General features: G+C 31.6%; 1 protein-coding gene across 1 annotated transcript in view; it reads right to left on the reverse strand.

Annotated features, from left to right (window-relative positions):
• Nucleotides 1-5,135: 5,135 nt before the first annotated feature.
• LOC114341019 (uncharacterized) overlaps nt 5,136-20,937 on the reverse strand; it is a 29,536-nt gene continuing 13,734 nt past the window's right edge. Inside the window, exons 3-4 of the mRNA XM_050645959.1 lie at nt 19,903-20,061; nt 5,136-5,903 (exon numbers count right to left, since the gene is read on the reverse strand). Of these exons, the coding sequence (XP_050501916.1) occupies nt 5,844-5,903; nt 19,903-20,061 (219 nt within the window). The 3' untranslated portion in view covers nt 5,136-5,843. The remainder of the gene's footprint in view (nt 5,904-19,902; nt 20,062-20,937) is intronic.

Genomic DNA, 20,937 nt, shown 5'->3' on the forward strand with positions numbered 1-20,937 from the left:
CTACTTTACATATTACCTAAATTTATTATACGACATACTCCATGAACTGACAACAAATTATTGTAAATATTTTTGAAAAAGCTGTTTAAATTGTATCATTTAATATTTTATATAACATTGGTATCTACTCTTAAAACTTCCTTAGTTGATTATAAGTATAGACTCCAATGTTTTATTCTAGACGAGTGGGTCAATCCAAGCCATGAGTGGTCCAAAGGTGGTTACTTGACTATTTTTAATATTTTTTATTTTTCTACCTTTTAAACTTTAGTCTATACGCTGTGAGCTCGTAGGTAGAGGGGATAATTAAAAATTCGCGAGCGCCCGTAGTCACAAGTTTGTAAACCTTTACTGGAAATTTGCTTTTTGGCGTTCTGCATTAAGAGTTGCATATTATAGCTTTTAAATGTCTCACGAAAGTTGTTGTATTAAAGAGTGTCGAAATACTGGTTACAATAGTAACTGTGTATTCTACAACTTTCCTGTCGCTAAGCATAAGGTGATTCAACGACAAAAATGGATTGATGCAATTAGAAAAAAGTAAGTAAACACAATTTTAATTTTAAAACTGTAGAAAAATTTGAGCTAAAGGATCAGCACACTCTCGAATTTTGACGGTTTCAATTTTACAATCCAATCCTGAAACAAAATTTGAATGCGTGAAAATAACGACCAATCACAGCAAACGTAGGATGCCGTTAACTGTATTTCGTAAGTTAATATTTAAGAAGTATTATACTATAATTATATTAAATTATTATACTTTTGTGCAAAATAATTTTTTTCTAATATTAGTTGTCAACATAAACGTCAAAACGATAAGCAAAATCTTAAAAATAATTGTAATGAATAATAAATTCTTTACTTACTGCTATTAATTATCGATTACAATCCAGTTACTTCTTTACGTTTTAAATATTACACGATAAGAATTAAATAATAAGTTTGAAACAACTATTATTTGCTTTTTTACTTTCCCTTTAAAATTCCGGCCGAAATAGGAACATTAGTCATCCGTTAGATGGCGATAGCAGCCATACCAGCGAAACTCACAGAGTATAGGCAACACTTTTTTCTTTCCAGAAAATTTCCGGTAAAAGTTATACAAGTAATCCTGTAGGTAGGTGGCGATACCAGCGAAGCTCGGAGCGGAGTACAAAATTGCATTTATTTTATTTTTAAAAAATTTAGTTCGCCAATGACGGCCATTTTTGTTAAAGCGTGTCGATCATTTCACGGAAAACATGGCTTCGCTCTTTAGCCAATATTTTTTCCTTAAGATTTGCCCTAGAACAATAAATCTAAAACCAAACTTTTTAGGAAAGTATGCTCTAAAAGAACAGCCTATATCATTATTTAATTTCAAACTACCCTTAAGGCCTTCAATGAACCTTAAATTTTGAATAGGTAAACTGATAAAATTCCATTTTCAGCATTTTTCTAACAGCATAAGGCAAGCCAATATTGGTTTGTAATTTTTTTCTGGAAAAGACATACGTACATACTTTAAATAAAAAAAGTTTGAGCTTCAGTAAATTAAAAAAAAAAATCTCAAAAACGTAATTTTTTGAAAAATCTCAAAGTTTGACCCCTTATAACTCTGATGGGCACGGATGAAAAATTTGAAATTTGGCTGAATGTTAGCCCCTGGCAAGTAGAATAAGGAGTAAAAATTTGAAGTTGCAGACTCACGTCATATAGGAGTTACATGCCTGAAAAATGGTCAAAAATCAAAATGGTCAAAAATGAATTAAAAATTAATCTATTTTCACCAGATTTCACAGTGAATAAAAATTTATACAGGGTGGGCCAAAGAAAAGAGTCCACCCCGATATTTGGCAATAGTTTTCTATTAGATTTTAAGGAAATGCCGAAATAGGTCCATTTTTATTTTTATTATATTGCAACTTTTTGGGATATATTTCATACTACGTTACGTTATCCATCAGAGCGTGATGACGTAATCGATGATTTTTTAAAAGGGAATAGGGGTCTTGTGGCAACTAAAAATACATTGTATGTACTGCTGTCAGGAAATAGAAAAAAAGGTTATTTCACAAATAAACATTTCTTTTTGCTTAAATTAAATCACAAGCAGCCTCCCACTTACCTCTTGACAGTTTGAACATTTAATTTAAGCAAAAAGCAATGTTTATTTGCCAAATAATAATTTTTTTCTATTTTATGACAGCAATAAAATATATTTTGAGTTAAATACATACATACATTCTACTTTTTGTGTCAATTATTTTAATTCAACAATTATTTTTTGGCCACCCTGTATAAATAATGATATTATTGTTTATACTACTGAACAGAGAATTGAACACTCTTTCAAATAAGATAACATACGACCTCTATTACCATTAAAACAATAATCGATTACGTTATCACGCCCAGGTGGATGACGTCACTGACGATGACACGTCATGGAGACGTATGAAATATATATATAAAAAATGTAAAAAATTGTCGAAAAACCAAAATTTTCAAAGTTTAATTTTTCAGTTTTTCGGCTATGGCGAGTAGTGTGTATGTCTCAGGTTGATCGCTTAAGCACCATTTGAAAGCTTAACTCAACACTATTGATCTGATGTATTTGCGGTTTTCCTGTCTCTCCTTGAACCTAGGATATATACGCCCAAAAATATGCTATTTTGTATCTACCTAGTCCTCTAGCTGGCTTACGGGTAGTCAGAAGTCAAAAATTAGACCGGTTCTAAATCGGCCATCACACCCTCTTGAAACACAGAAAAAAATTCAGATCGGTGTAACTTTTCCACACATACATACATACATACATACATACAAACAAACATTTCCCTTTTTTAAATAAAAATTGAGTCATATTTCTGAGGTCGATAACTTTTGAACGGTATAACCTATTTTCAAAATTAAACATGCGTTGGGAAGGTAATGATCTGTGCTATCAGAAACCGCAAAGGTAGGGCTTAAGTTTATGAAATCTTTTGAGTTTTGGGGACGAGAACGAAAAACAGACTCTAAATGGAAAGGGCCGTAAAATCCACACCCTTGGACCAAAATGGAGGTGTAGCATATGGATGGACGAGTCTTTTACTATACTTTAAGGTGGAATTTGGCCCAATTTTCAATTCAGTCAGGTTTAGAAAATCGAAAATTTCGTGTATATATAGAGTCACTTGTAGGGGTGTTGTGCGCCACCGGTGAGAACTGCCGTTCTCTGTGTATAAGTATATAAATAGAAGGTTTATAGCACTTCCTTGGAATATTCTAAAAAGTATATACTTGGTATATACTATATACCAATATACTGAAAAGAAGTGAGGTAGTACATTCTAAGTATATAAATAGAACGTTTAAGCATCTGCTCTGCACATTCGTAATGGTAATTACGCATATTTTCAGCATATACTTTTTCTGAATAGTATGTTCTATGAATCTACTAAGAACATGAAATTGTTATGTGGGTTATTCTGTCTTCCAATTGGCGGATATAAGAATATTCCTCTGCAAATATATGAATATAGACAAGATGTTAGATATTAATTTATCACACAATTTTACCTGGAAAATAGTTCTGGTCATACGAAAATATTCTCTAAATTGGATATTGAAACAACTTATATTCAAAATAATTTTAATTCCTTGTCATTTCAGCTTGCCCTTTTGGAATATTTTGAAGCACATCCGCTAAATTTATAATGGCATTTAAAAATTAAGGGATAATTTCGTCCCATAACAAAAATATTTTCTAAGGCGAAAAAACAATAAATACAACAGTCAAACGTCAACGTCAGCAGTCCTTCAAGTGCTTTCTGAAGTTGTACTTCTTTAGGTGCGAATTGAGAGTAAAATTTCATAATACTGCGCGCATGCGCACACAGGCAGTATGGCGTTTAGTTGCTAAATCTTTCAAGTTATGTATAAATATATCAGTGCAAGAAAAGTTGTGAAAAGGATATAGTAGTGTTTTTAGTAGATATATTTATTATAATTTTTGTGTCTTTGGATTTGTCTTCCTCAGGAGTAAGATGAGTATTATTAAAACAGTTTATTGTATATTTATTATACTTCACCTTGTCTGTTTGTTACCGTGAATTGTCATTAGGTACGTCCGAACCGATACAGACACAGTCCTCGTAGCGTGTTTGGTATAGCATTCGGCCAGAGATCGAGAAGTCTTGAGTTCGAATCCGGAGCAATCCTATACTTTTTTTTTATTTTTTTTTGAAAGCGGTCAGCACAAAATTAGTTTGGTGTTTAAAAAAAATTAAAACGAACTGTTTAAAGTATATGTATTTTAAAAAAATCATATAATAGAAGTATAATTTCTTAAGTGCGTACAAAGTACACACATTCTTTTTTTTTAATCGGCTTGCAAGCGGATTAATTATGGTGAACGCGACCAATGACAGGATGTCAGGATTGGTAGTAGAAGATAGGTTAATGATAGAGACTAAGGCTTTTAGGTATAATTGTAATAAAGTGTTCAATAAAGAATATCTCAATAATTCTACAACTACTATAATACTACGTCTTCTATAAAAAGTAAGGATAATAGTACACGTCTTCTCTGTCCTTTTTATGGCGTTGAATCACGTACCTTGTATCTGCAGAAAATTTGAAGCATTTGATTGTAGACTGACCGGGTCACAAATGATGAGTTCCTCAGCAGAATGTAGAAGAACCGAGAAGGACTGACCACCATGAAATTTCGAAAGTTAGAATAAATCGGAATGAATCCAAATATGCCTTCCTGCAAGAAAAAATATTTGGAAAGCGAGGTGCAGGATGCTCTTTTCTGCGCTGTTGTAAATAAGATACAGATTACCATGATGATCGCCAACAGTTGTCACGGATAGGCATATCAAGAAGAAGAAGAATATAAATACCTGACTACTTTGAGTGTTGCAATGTTTCACCAGATAATACTTAAAAAAAATTGTCAAACCGCTGGTTGTTTGTGAGACGATTAAAGGGTAGGTATTCTGATTTTATGCTTAGTTTTCACATTTTTGTTTTTTAAATATTTAGATTTATAATATAATTAGAATAAGTATTTTTATGAACTGTGAAATGACTTTATATTTTTGTTCATTGAAAAAAAAATGTAATGCAATATTCTAATACATTTTATTAATACTAGGCCTGGATCCTGCGCACCAAAAAAGGTTATTAATAGCAAGCTATTTTGTTAATAGCTTAATGGTGTCTAGTCGGACAAACTTGGATGCATGGCAACACTGGAACAGCGGAAAATTTAATTGTGGAACAGGTTACGGGTTTCGAATATCAGACAACGAAAACGTCCCATGTATTTTGTCGGAAAGAACTTCCAATTAATTTGTTACCCTTTCATTAAACTTTCATGCAAAAATCAGACTGCTATTTACCAATAATATAATACCTGGCATTTGACATCTTCTACGTGTCTGACTTATTAAAATGCCCAACATATTTGTCGGGCAAACATTTTTTCATATATGACATAAAGTTTGTTATTGAATAAATTTAAAAACAACCTCCTAGTTTTCACAATCATAAACTTGTCAGGATGACAAGTCAACAATAAAAATGACGTTCCACAATTAAAACTTCCCCTTTTCAAGTGTTCCCGTACATCAAAATTTGTCCGACTAGACACCGTTTAGCTATTAACGGGTAACAAATTTTCAGCTTGCTATTAATCGACTTTTTTTAGTAGGTACGCGGGATCCAGGCCTGTACGTGAAGTATACCTAAAACAACATTACTTATTTTTATACTATTATCTAAAAAGCACTATAAATAACAAGTCCAAACTATTTCGGATTTATCAAAGTCCAATAACCATAGCCATCCTGATCGTATATCTGTAATTTTTAATGATTCCTTCCCATTGTCCTCAAAAACATGTAGTACGAATATATGGTTCGATACATCTAAAAATAAAAAAAATATATAAATACTTGCAATTACTATATAGTCCAGGGTCGAAAAATAAAAACGGGAAAAAATCAATACAAGTATTTGAAGGTGCTAAATCGTAGGGGGGATAGAGTTAATTAAAAATACATAGAGAGGTACTCGTAAATCGACCTCATTTTTTTATAAACAAAGGTCAAAGTCAGAAAATATTGTTTTTTCCCCATAGCATTTTTAGTATCATATTTACAGCAAAAGTTGTTTTACAAAAGTTGTGTATCATGAAAAAGCGATTAATTTGAATTTTTATAAGTACAAATCCAGAAAGAATTAACCGAGATAATTGCAAAAAACCACGTTTTTTGCACTATTTTGTAAATGTTAATAACTTTTACAAAATAGGTCGTAAGGCACTTATTATATCTTGATCATAAGGCAATTAAGTGCCTTTATTAGTGTACAAAATTTCAAGAAGATCTGTTTGTTAGTTTACGAGTTATGTTAAATGCTTATCCCAGATATCGAATGTTTAAACAATCACTGTTGCCCTAGGAGTATTTTCAGAGCTTTTGGCAAAGTGCAATGGGTTGTTAAAGACTAAAAGTACTAAGAAAGTTAAAAAAAGAATATATTTGTTTTTTAAATGTTCTTAAACAAGTCGATAAAAAAAATGGTGAGTTTTTTCCTTATAAACAATTAGAATATCTTTGTTATTTTTTATGATAAATAAATATAATTGATTGTATCAAAAATCTCGTAAAGAAACACACATTAAAAAAGAAAAACAACTTTCTAGGACCAATAATAGCTAAGTTATACTTTTTTAATAATAAATATTAAGAGTTGAAATTTTTACAGAATCATAATAAATAACTATATATGATATTGCAATTGATAAGTACGGAATATCTTCTATTTAAAACGAGTAATAACCCTTTAAAGTGAAGTTACTCACGCTGACTTAGCTGGTACCATGTGATTGGGAAGATTGTTGGAGTCCAGTTTCGCGCGTCGAGATTTTGCTATAGAAAGTTCAAATTGGAGCGGTTGAAAAATTTTATATCTCAACTTCCAGGAAACGTAGAGCCTTCATTTTTTAAAGGGTAACTCGACGGAAGAATAACAACCAGCTAATTTTCATTTACCGGAAAAATCGGAAAATTCTGGAAAATGGACTATTTTATTCAACATTCATTTACAATGTTCACAATAATAATATAGTTTGATAAATATTTTCATAAAATATTATAAATTTGTGAATAAATATTAAAATATAATTATAGTATATATCTATTTATATACGGGGTGGTTCATTTTATCCGCCTCGGTGTCTGTAAGGAAAACGACTTGATTTAAAAAAATTTCTTTATAGACATATACAGGGCAATTAATGCTACAATCTAAAAATAATGTGAGTTATATAGGGTGCTAAAAAAAGAGGAGTATATCAAAGATACATTTTTTTATGGAACATCCTACACGTGATGAAATTTTGAAATTGCCCTTAAAAAATAAGCTAGACTATACGTAAGTATAGGGTATTTTGATTTATTTCAATTTTTACAAAAATATAAAATTTTAGAAAAAAAGAGATATTTACAAATCTAAGAGTCGGTGACAAATTTTTTCTTAGATCTTCATAATAGACTATTCAGCATTTTTAAACAGATGTTTATTGTAACAAAATTTATAATCAAGTATATTCAAATGGGAAATAAGCCACAATTTTACCTAAAAATGATTTTATTAACGTTTCGACGCCCAAGTCGTGTGTCGTTGTCAAAATACAAAATAATACTAAATAAACAAAAATGTTGTTGCTTAGTAAAAAATTCTTCTAATAATTTATTTAATCTGACTTATTTATATCGGCAATTCAGACACGTATTATACATTTTAAAGTAGACGACTTTAAAATGATATTGCCAATATTGATGAGTTGCGTTCCTGGGACGACTTTACTAAAAGATAGTTCATTCGATTACATGAAATCAATCCCAACTCAAGAATATCCGCCACAAAAAATCATACCATGTGATCTGTCTTTAAAAAGACAACCAAATGCAACGGTGGCACTGAAATTCTCGCGTTAGAGATTCCATAGTAAATCACGAGGGAAAACCAGGAAAAACCTCGTGATACTATCCCGACATCGTAAGTATTTGGGTTTACATTTAGTTTATTCTCAAAAATAATAGCAAATTCTGACTTGATATTTTAAATTTTAAATAATACTAAAATACTAAATATGTACTCAATATGTTACTGATTTACTAATTGTGGTATTTTCTTTCTATTGACTTCCTCCTTTAATATGGGTAACCACATCCTACTGCATTCTACCGAGGAATTTGCGACACAATTGATTTCATTTAGCATAATTAGAGCCGCTTCTTTGATTTTTCTCTTTTTACTATCTGCTTCTTTTAGGACTATACTTGAATCTCTCCACTGAACTCTATGTTCATTATCCCATGCGTGTTGACATATTAGAGATCTATCAAATTCTCTATTTTTTATATAGGACTGATGTTCATTTACTCTAACGTCTAATGGTCTTGACGTTTCACCTATATAAAATTGTTCGCATTCACAAGGTATTTTATAAATACAATTCTTTGTTCTTTCTTGTTCACTGTTAGGTTTAGTTTTATTATTTTATTTATTATTTACTATGGAATCTCTAACGCGAGAATTTCAATGCCACCGTTGCATTTGGTTGTCTTTTTAAAGACAGATCACATGGTATAATTTTTTGTGGCGGATATTCTTGAGTTGGGATTGATTTCATGTAATCGAATGAACTATCTTTTAGTAAAGTCGTCCCAGGAACGCAACTCATCAATATTGGCAATATCATTTTAAAGTCGTCTACTTTAAAATGTATTAAACGTGTCTGAATTGCCGATATAAATGAGTCAGATTAAATAAATTATTAGAAGAATTTTTTACTAAGCAACAACATTTTTGTTTATTTAGTATTATTTTGTATTTTGACAACGACACCCGACTTGGGCGTCGAAACGATAATAAAATCATTTTTAGGTAAAATTGTGGCTTATTTCCCATTTGAATATACTTGATTATAAAAATGCCACAAGAAAATAGCTTCAGAACAACATCAACAAAATTTATAATTAGTTAATCGTACATTTTTAGATTTAAAAACTAATTGAAATCAAAAACATTCTCAAATTTGAAAAAAAAAATGTGTGTATAGATTATAATTTTTGATCTTCTTTAATTCTACACAGTTTATGTACAGGTTCATTAATTTTTTATTTCTTCAACATTATCCCTAATTTTTTGAAACAAATCTTCTTCAACTTCACTTTCGTCATCTATAATAACTGTCAAAAGGTTGTAGCATCTTTTTTCGTCAGTGTCATCTTTGCAATATATGTAACGCTCGGTAAAATTCATTTTTTTTTTTCAAGAAATTATGGATAATGTGGAAGAAATTAATGAACCTGTACAAAAACTGTGTAGAATTAACGAAGATCAATAATCACAATCTATACATACATTTTTTTTTAATTTGAGAACATTTTTGTTTTCAATTAATTTTTAAATCTAAAAATGTACGATTAAGTAATTATAAATTTTGTCACAATAAACATCTGTTTAAATAGGGTGTTCCATAAAAAAATATATCTTTGATATACCACTCTTTTTTAAAGCACCCTGTATAATTTACATTATTTTTAGATTGTAGTGTTAATGGCCTGGCATATTTCTATGAATATTTTTTTAAATCAAGTCGTTTTCCGTACAGACACCGAGGCGAATAAAATGAACCACCCTGTATATCAATAGATATATATTATATAATTTTATTTTAATATTTATTCACAAATTTATAATATTTTATGAAAATATTTATGAAATTATATATGTGTTAACGTTGTAAATGAATGTTGAATAAAAAAGTCCATTTTCCAGAATTTTCCCATTTTCCGGTAAATGAAAATTAACTAGTTGCTATTCTTTCGTCGATTTACTCCAGTTAAAAAAATTAAAGGCTCTATGGTCTCTGGAAGCTGACATATTTTAAAATTTTCAAGCGCTCCAAATTGAACTTTCTATAGCAAAATTTCGACGCGCACTGGACTCCGACAATCTTCTCCATCACACGATTCCAGCTCAGTCAGCGTGTGTAACTTCATTTTAAAAGGTTATTACTCGTTTTAAATAGAAGATATTCTGTACTTATCAATTGCAATGTAAAACATAGATATTTATTATCATTCTGTAAAAATTTAAACTATTAATATTTATAAACAATAGAGATGAGATTTTTTAAGTCAAGTATAACTTGGCTATTATTGGTCCTAGAAAGTTGTTTTTCATTTTTAATGTGTGTTTTTTTATCAGCTTTGTGATATAGCCATTTATAATTATTTATCAGAAAAAATAAAAAAGATACTCTAATTGTTTTTAAGGAAAAAAGTCACCATTTATTTATCGACTTGTTTAATAACATTTAAAAAAACAAATATATTCTATTTTTTAACTTTCCTAGTACTTTGAGTCTTTATACACCCATTGCACTTTGCCAAAAAGCTCTGAAAATACTGCTAGGGGAACAATAATTGTTTAAACATCCGATGTCTGGGATAAACATTTAACATAACTCGTAAACTAACAAACAGATGTTCTTGAAATTCTGTACACTCATAAAGGCAATTAATTTCCTCATGATCAAGGTATAATAAGATCCTTTCGTCCTATTTGGTAAAAGTTATTAACATTTACAAAATAGTGCAAAAAACGTGGTTTTTTGCAATTATCTCGGTTAATTCTTTATGGATTTTAACTTATAAAAATTCCAATTAATCGTTTTTTCATGATACATAACTTTCGTAAAACAACTTCTGCTGTAAATATGATACTAAAAATGCTATAGGCAAAAAATAATATTTTCTTTGTTTATAAAAAAATGAGGTCGATTTACGAGTACCTCTCTATGTATTTTTAATCAACTCTATCCCCCCTACGATTTAGCACCTTCAAATACCTGTATTGATTTTTACCCTGAAATCCCTCATATTTATTTTTCTACCCTGGTCTAATAGACCTTTGGGGTGTTAAGCCAATAAAACGCCACGCTTGGCCATTGGATATGGAGGGATGAGATGGGAATGCATTGGGTTTGGACATAGTTTCCCGATCAAGGGATGCTGGGGAAATCCATGAGCTCGCGTGGGCAGGTGTGCTATTCCTGAATTAGATCTATCCCCTTCCGGGATCGCAGAGAGGTATCTACCAAACGGTAACGGCTAGCGTAAGACTATCTGAAATACAAACAAATAAATTCTGTATACAGCGAGGAGTACGGCAAGGAGACAGATGACATTGTTCTTATAGCCGATCGTATGGATGATACAATAAAAGTTTTGAACAAATTATATTACGCTTCTTTAGACGTCGGAATAAAGATTAATATTTACAAGACGCAAATAATCGTAATATTGTTTTTGATGTAATGAAAGTATGGATACTGAGCAGACTGCATCTTATAATTACCTGGAACATGAAATTCGGTTGGGAAGAGAAAACCAGACGTGTGAGCTCCTACGTCGCATAGGATTAGCCTGTACAGCGTTTGGTAAACTGACCTATGTATTTAAATCGGACTTACCATAGGCCTGAAAAGGAAAATCTTTAACCAGTGTATATTACCTGTACTCACTTATGGAGAGGAAACATTAACACTCATAAAAAAAGTAGTGAACAAGATTCGCGTAACTCAGAGGGCTATGGAGCGCCAGATGTTGGGTGTATCCCTGATAGACCGAATCTCAAACGAAGAAATACGTCGTAGAACGAAAACAACGCTGTTGAAAAAATCGACGCTGGAAGACGCTGTCGAAAAAATCGAGTTGCTAAAGAGGAATTGGGCAGGATACGTCGCCAGCTTGCCAAAATGTTATCGGTAATTGGATGCGAGCCGCACAAAACAGAGACAGATAGAAAGGGATGAGGGAGGACTATGTCCAGCAATGGACGCATACGGGTTGACGATTATGATGATGACTATATAGGCCACTAGAGACACTAAATCCGGATGAAGAAATGAAAACTCTTATAGAAATTGCCAGAGGAGCATCTATGAAACTTAGATCTATTCTGAGCAACTCTAAGCTGAATTTACAACTAAGAATCGAGTTCCTAAAATGTTATGTGTATCCTGTATTACTATATGGACGTGAAACCTGGATCATGAAGGTTAACATGATGAACAAATTAGAAACCTTCGAGATGTGGTCATATCGTAGAATGCTCAGAATATTTTGTGTTTTTTTTTTTCTTCTTTTATGGCCTTTGGGAATTGCGCCCACTTAGCCAGCAACACTTCTTAAAATCAACGCCTGACCATACACCAAGACCGTTACAAATCCAATCGAACAATCAAGGGTAGGGAAGGGAAAAAAATTTTCGCACCTAGGTCGTTCAGGGTGACTAACCACAGACTTAGTAGGGATACGGGGTATTATTAATTTACACGACTAATTTTATAATCTAAAGTTTCAATTTAAATTACTTAACATAATCTAAAAGAATTCTAAAGATTGACGGTTTGTTCAAAGCTAGTAAGTTCATCAGATTATATGGGGGATAAAGGTTTCCTTTTAATAGCTGAATATTCAATAGATTTCTTTGTGTCACATATTTGTCACATGCAAAAAATATATGATCCAAGTCACTTATTGTATTGCAATTTTCGCACAAATCCGACTGTATTACATTGATTTTTTATAGATGTGCGGGCTAACAGTCCTGGCAAAATTTTAGTCGAGAGATACTAACAATATCGTGTCTTGAAAAATCTAAATTTTTATGTCAATAATCTGTCGGGATTTTCGGATGTAAAAAAATATACCTTGTCGGACAATTTATACAGTATTGATTCCATTGAAGTTTCCAGTAATCATGTAGTCTGGTTTTACTTATGGTTATACATTCTTGAAGTCCAATATCATACAATGTTTCCTCGCCACTGAAAGTGCTGTATTTTGCCAACTGATCTACTTTTTCATTATTTCCACGACCAATATGAGCTTTTAACCATATATCCATGTGAATACTATATGACACTGCATAGTTGTTTACATTATATAACAGTATTTTTAATTCTTTTATATAGGGATTTACGTTAACAGAATTTTCGTCTAGTCGACTAGAGAAACTTTTTAAAACTGAAAATGAGTCGGATAATATGTTTTCCACCTACCTCTACCGAAAGTATACTTTTCCGGACCTGATTGTAGGGAGCAAAGTTGTACTTTTCCTCCCTAGGGAGGAAAATATTTTTCCTCCCTAGAGAGGAAAAGTAAAAAAGAACGTCATGGTATTTTATTCATGAAATATAACTTATTGACGCCCTGTACAATATCTATTTTCTATTACGTAAGTATCTATACATTTTAACGTTTATTTAAAAACACTCTTTATTTTGCAGAATGGTAAAAAACAGTAAATTGTTATTCTGATTTAACAATGTTTACATTAATAACTTGACTTATATTTGACAGTTGACGGTTATATTGTACCTACTTGTTAGTTTTAGTTCTAATAAATTTTGTTGGTTAGTTACATAAAATAAATAAATTAAGTAAAAATGAAAAAATGACTTGTTATTTGAGGAAGGTGGAAAAACCATATGTATAACATGGGAGTAAAGTGCCTTTTCCTCCCTTGAATGATTACTGACCTCCGCTACGCGTCGGGCAGTAAACTTCATTCTCGGGAGGAAAAGTAGCACTTTCCTCCCTTGTTATACAAATAGCTATTATTTGTTTGAGATTTTTATTTTCGGCGTATTGGCATTCTTTTATGATAGCTATGGTTTCTGCTGAAAATATTAATGTATTGGAATTCAGTTTAAATTTTTCTTTAACATCTAGTGATGGTATATTCGAAACACATTTTTTTTGAAAATATGGTAGAATTACTTTATTTTTAAATTAAATAGGCGTATTCAGTATAATTCATAGATTACTCAAGAAAAAATTTAAGGAAAAATACTGATATGAAAAATAAGCCGACGCGCGACGGTAGTAAATTTTTAAAAGGCACCTCAAAATATAATGAATTTTGCAGTGGACGTCAGAACTCATCATTGGATCATGGTTAACAAAAAATTCAAAAAGATTTTATTAGTTTTTACGAGTTTACGAGTTTTTCGAGGCAACGCTGTCGAGTTTTTTTAGTTTTATCTAATTTTGATTTTGGATATCAACATATCACTCAGAAGTCTAAACAAAGGATTTTTTTTGCAAAAAGAGCGAAAATCAACATATTTATAATTGTTAAATAAATAATAAGCATAAAACAAAAAATATCTCGACAGCGTTACCTCAAAGAATGTCTAAAGAAAATATATACAAAATTCCAGGTGAGTTTTTGATTCCCGGTGAGGTCAAGTAGTTTTTGAGTTACAATCTCTACTGCCCGGAAAACAGTTTTGAGAAAAACGCATTTAAAGTATTGTCAACTTTTATTTTTAATTTCTTTTTTGTCTGTCACATGCTAAAGTGATGCCCACCGAAATATGTTTTTAAATCGCGTAGTAATTTACAAAAGAAAATAAGAACAGCTGCTGACCGTTTCACGCTACGCTCAAGCGCGCTGGCACGAACTTACTGCAAAACGAGTCGAAGGTAGGGAGGTAGGGAGATAGTGTTGAATTGCCCTACCTTAGACTTGATTTGCAGCAGGTTAGCGTCAGCACACTTGAACGTAGTGAACAACGGTCAACAGCTCGGCTTCCTCAAGTAGAAACACTGCATATCCATTTCTTTTTCAAAATCACTTTTATTGCATTTTTGGATTTAGGGTGTTGTTATCTACCAATTACCAAGGAAGAAAAAAATAAAAAATTAGTAGAACCACAATTTAACATTGCTATGAAACACATTATATCTCATTCCATCTTCACTTCACCAATTTAAAACACATTATATCCATATCCCCAAGTATAAACACTGTAAATACGGGATATACAGTGTTTTTATTTGGTTTTTGGGTTTTACAGTGATTTACCGTGGGAATCGCATGATTTACATTTTACATTCGCCAAGACCATTGATATTACCAAGGCAATTTTTAATTGTTTGTTAGTTATTGATGGTTATTGTAATAAGTGCAGTAGAAATTTGTCGTGTATAAAATATTTAAGTTTATTCTATTAATTATTTAATAGTTATTTATGATATAAGTGTTAAAAGTACACGTTTAAGGCACGCATGTGAAAGTTTGCAGAATGAGCGATAGCGAGTTCTGCAATTCACATGAGTGCCTTAAAAATGTACTTTTTAACACGCATATCATACAATATTTTTCTACAAACGTAATTACAGGACAATATCCACAAAAACTTTTACTTGAACTTGAATGACATTCCAATTTTATATTTTTTGACATTACAACAAAATTGCATATACGGTCAATACGAACTGCAGTTCCTTAAAAATTTTTTAAAGCACTGGTGCCTTAAAGTAGCATTTTTAACGCTCGTATCGAGTGCTAAAAATTGTATTTTTAACACGGTTGTAGAAAAAATATATTTTTAAAATTAAACTGGGTGTTACCTATTAATTATCAAATATGAATAAAAATTTAATAATATTTTGATCTGCTGAATTCGAATTTATAAATTTCTTTTGCGCCGGAAGTGACGAGAATTTATTATAAACAATTTAATTGTTTAAGTTATTATAATTCGTAAACTAACAAATATAAGTAGTCTTTACAAAATGAATTTTGTTCTTAAAAAAATCTACAAAATAATGTTTGGTAAACCTTGACCAATAATTAGAAACACAGATGCTGAATGAATTTGGTCGATTTTTCACTTGTAAGGCTACGGCTCCACGGGCGGGAAATTGACGCTAGCAGTAGCAGTAAAATGAACTTAAGGTTCCGCGGAACGGAATGGGAATAGCCGAACTGAACCGACTACGCATAAGTCTTGTAGTCGGTACAGTTCGGCTATCCCTATTCCGTTCCGCGGAAGCTTAAGTTCATTTTACTGCTACTGCTAGCGTCAATTTCCCGCCCGTGGAGCCTTAGCCTAAGTCGGCTGAATTTTAAGTAAGATAACTTTATAATCGGAATGGGACGTTTCGATGCCGCCGGTTCATCGCCGGCCGTTTCGATGCCGCCGGTTCATCGCCAGTACATTTCATCTCCGTCATATCTAGCATTTCCTAGAATTCCTAATTAGTACTAAAAATAACTAATAATTGTAACTGTCGAAAATTCGGAAATATATCAGATAGCGATTAATTGACTGGCGATGAATCGGCCGGTATCGGCATCGAACTGGCGGCATCGAAACGGCGGCGATGAAACGTCCTAGACCCCTTTATAATAGCCCAAATTAATAAAAAAAACTACAGGCTGTAAAACTAAATCTTAACATAAATATTATATATACAAAGTTATAACAATAAACGAAAATTTTTTATTAAAAACTGCATAATATAATTTGTTTATACAGAGAATTTAATATAATTTGTAGAAATATGTACCTATACAGAAATAATAAACTTATTTCTTTGATGTCTGAAATAGTCCATTCTTTCACGGTTTTTGCTCTAAATTTTAAAGAACCGCTTGGATTGACATGAAATTTGGCATACGTATAGCTTACATGTCAAAGAAAAAAAGTGATATTGTGCCGATGTGTGCTTTTGCCCTGGGGGTGGCTTTTACCCCCCATTGGGGGTGAAAAAATATATGTCCAAAATAAGTCCGGAAATGGGTAAACTGACTAATTTTAAGTAACTTTTGTTCTATAGAGCTTTTTCGCCAAGTCAATACTTTTCGAGTTATTTGCGAGTGAATATGTTTATTTTTCAACAAAATAACTACATTTTTAGACGCTTTTTCGCAAAAATAAGTCACAATGTAAGTATTTTGTCGAAAAAAACGTTCTTAGTAAAAAGTAAAAAAAAATGGTGTACGCGTTAGGTCTCTGGATCTCATAGAACCGGAGTTATAGCCAATGAAAAATAGATTCATATTCACCAAATTTCAAATAGAATATTTCGACGTGAAATATCCAAAAAATTAAGCACTTTTTGGGGAAAACCCATTATAACTTTTTTATAGTGTTTAAAAAACGCTTTATTTTTGTTTTTACAAAAAGTTTCTAGCATTAATGTTAAGCAAGTAACGCTCACAATAAAGTTGGTCCCTTTGGTTTTTTCAAAAAAAAATCGGGAAGACCACCCTCTAATTAGCAACTTAAATGAAATTAATCGTTACCGCTCAACAAATTATTTTACTTATGTTGTGTTTATATGATCTGTAAGTTTCGTCGATTCAAAGTGTTTATTTTTGAAAAAATTTGGTTTCAAAGTAAAATTCTTAAAAATTTAAATTTTGAAAAATATGCTTTTTTTCAAAATAACTTAAAAATTGTTAGAGATACCAAAAATCTCGAAAAACAAAAAAAAGTCAGATTTGCTTTTCTGAATATCATGTATTTTTTTGTTTTTCTGTTAGACAAAAATTTATTAAGATTTGGTGTTTCTAAATTTGCATACAATCGTGATCAGTGACTCGTTCAACCCCTTTTAACTGCAGCCCTTTCAATAATAAGGATTTTGAACCGATGAAACTTACAGATCATATAAACAATATATACACGAGTCAAGAAACTTGTGAAGTCGTAACGATTAAGTTCATTTAAGATACTAATTAGGGGGTGATTTTCTCGATTTTTTTACCAAAACCAAAAGGGACTAACTTTATTTTGAGCGTAACTTGTTTAATTTTGATGGCAGAAATTTTTTTTATAAAACAAGAATAAAGCTTTTTTAAACACTTTAAATAAGTTGTAATGAGTTTTCCCCGAAATGTGCTTCATTTTTTGTTATTTCACGTTAAAGTATTCCATTTGGAATTTGACGAATATGAACCTATTTTTTATTACCTATAACTCTGCTTCTACTAGGTGTAGAGGCGTGATATATACACCATTTTTTTTTTAAATTTGACAGGCTATATTTTTGCTAAAAACGTTTTTTCGACAAAATACTTACTATTTGAGTTATTTGCGAAAAACTGTCTAAAAGCGTGGTTATTTTGTTGAAAAAATGAACATATTCACTGCCAAATAACTCGAAAAATATTGACTTAGTGAAAAAACTCTATAGAACAAAAGTTACTTAAAATTAGCCAGTTTATCCATTTCCTGACTTTCTTTGGACGAATATTTTTTCACCCCCAAGAGGGGGTGAAAACCACCCCAGGGCAAAAGCACATATCGGCAAAATATCACTTTTTTTCTTTGACTTGTTAGCTATGTGTATGCCAAATTTCATGTCAATCCAAGCGGTTCTTAAAAATTTAGAGATTTTGCAATATTTTACCGTTAAAGAACGGACTAAAAACGGATGATCGTTTTGGCGTAATTGGTCAGTCTCAGAGACACTAGTGGACAAGCTTTTCCATAACCATGGATGACAGCTATTGCATGACCCAGACACTAACCATTAAATTATTGCAATTTGTTATATATTTGTTAAAGGAACTTGAATAAAGTATAACGTCTTTAAAAAGTGGGAAATTTTATACTATATTTTCAGGTTTCCCAAATAAAAACACTGTATGTGTTTAAAACCTAGTCAGGAAATAAAATTCACACATAAAAATATTTAAAATAAATAAAATAAATTTCGACCAAGAGTCAGGATTCTGTTAACCGAGATACGATAGTATCAAGCGGCGCCGCTAGGAGGAGCTTCTCTAACAATGCGTCTCAGAATACCTTAAGAACACTTGGTCATTTTGTACTCTAAACCGAGTAAAGCATGAAAAAGAAAAAGAAAATAATCGTTTTCGTTTTGATTCAATTCGAGTCTCTTGCCATCCTCTGACACAGTGTTTCTGGGTCTCTGTGTCAGAGGATGGCAAGAGACTCGAATTGAATCAAAACGAAAACGATTATTTTCTTTTTCTATAAAAATATTTACTGAAAAACAGGAGTATGTTTTACTAAATTAATGTGTTTTCACTTTTATTTCAAACAAAATAGAAATTTGAAAAGTTGAGTCCTTTACGTTTTCTACTCTGGTGAACATTTTTCGAATTGGCGCTTACAGTGTTTCTACTTGGGACAGCCGAGCTGTTCTCATTTTCTTTAGTAAATTACTCCGCGATTTAAAAAGATATTCCGGTATGCATCATTTTATTATTTGAAAGACAAAAAAGAAATTGAAAATAAAAGTTGACAGTACTTTAAACGCGTTTTTCTCAAAAATGCTTTTTTTAAAGGCTGTAGACATTGTAACTCAAAAACTACTTTACCGACCCACCTGGATTTTGTATATATTTTCTTTAGACATTCCTTGAGGTAATGCTGCCGAGATATTTTTTGTTGTGTGCTTATTTTTTTTTCACAATAATATGTTAATTTTCGCCCTTTTTTGCAAAAAAAAATCGCTGTTTCGAATTCTGGGTGATATCAAAATGTCAAAATTAAATAAAACCAAAAAACTCGACAGCATTACCTCGAGAAACACATAAGCTAGTAAAATCTTTTTGAATTTTTTGTTTACCATGAGCTAATGGTGAGTTCTGATGTCCAACGCAAATTGCATTATCTTTTGAGGTGTCTTCAAAAATTTGCCACCGTTGGCTTATTTTTCAATATTTTTCTTTGAATTTTTTCTTGAATATTCTATGAGTTGTACTAAATATGCCTATTTAATTTAAAAATAAAATAGTTCTACCATACTTATTAAATACAAATAGTTATAGCATAATAATATTGATTTCAACCACTACGCCCCCCGTTAAGCATAACTATGATACGATTTTGATAGGCAACCCAAGCTAGAAATATTTGTCTATGTATGAAATGTAATAAAACAAAGAGCAGATGGGTACAGATCGACCTAAATTCGGATCTTAGACTAACATAAATTCTATTATTGAATGTATTGTTAACATAAATACTAGAATACTAGCAATTATCAGTAAACTTCGAAATGTAATTCTTACCTTTAAAGTAAATTCGTAATTTATGGTCACAATTTTTCCAGCATTTAGGGCTACTTCTTTTTTAGCTACTGAACTGAGCATCAAAACAAAATTCCTTTTGTCTTTATCAGCAGTGTTGTACCACTTCGTGTCAAAAGCAATATCTTCTGTTATTTGTGCCTAAAATATTTACTAAGCATTATTGTGTGTTCCCAGTGATATGTTGTACTCGATGCAACGAGTACAACATACCACTGGTTCTTACATTTGTGGCTTACGAGAAGGCTTTTGATTCGGTAGAGTTTGAAACAGTACTGGAAGTTCTAAAGTAAAGCCGAATAGATTACAGGTACACGTCACTAATCAAAAACATCTATGAGGTACGTAATCAAGTATTCGACTATACGAAGACACAGAAAAATTCAGCTTAGGTCGAGGAGTAAGACAAGGAGACAATATTTCACCTAAATTGTTCATGGCAGCTCTAGAGTCAATATTTAGAAACACTCAACTGTAAGATATGGGTATCAATATAGATGAAGAGAGATTAAATCATCTGAGGTTAGCGGATGATGTAGATATTAATCGTAGATAACTTACAGGATATAGTTTCTATGATACATTCGCTTAAAACTCTATCTGAGAGAGCAGGATTAAAAATGAACTTTGAGAAAACTAAACTTATGAAAATATAACTAAGTATTGACAATAATACCATACAACAAACAGATGGTTACAAATATCTGGGACATGAGTTCAAAATAAGCAGAGACAATCAAACACATGAAATACTGAGACAAATAGGCCTTGCATGGGCAGCATTTGGCAAACTAAGCCCTATTCTAAAAAATTAAATTCCCATGTGTCTCAAGCAAAAGGTTTATAACCAATATGTTTTGCCTGTATAAACTTATAGAGCAGAGACTTTAACACTGACGCAAAAATCCGCAATTAAACTCAGAGTTACACCAAGAGCCATGGAACGTGCAATGCTGAACGTGAGCCTTCGAGATCACATAACACACCAACAAATCAGGCAAGGATCAGGAGTTCCAG

Source organism: Diabrotica virgifera, chromosome 3 (genome assembly GCF_917563875.1).
Source record: "Diabrotica virgifera virgifera chromosome 3, PGI_DIABVI_V3a".
In the NCBI taxonomy this organism is placed as follows: domain Eukaryota; kingdom Metazoa; phylum Arthropoda; class Insecta; order Coleoptera; family Chrysomelidae; genus Diabrotica; species Diabrotica virgifera.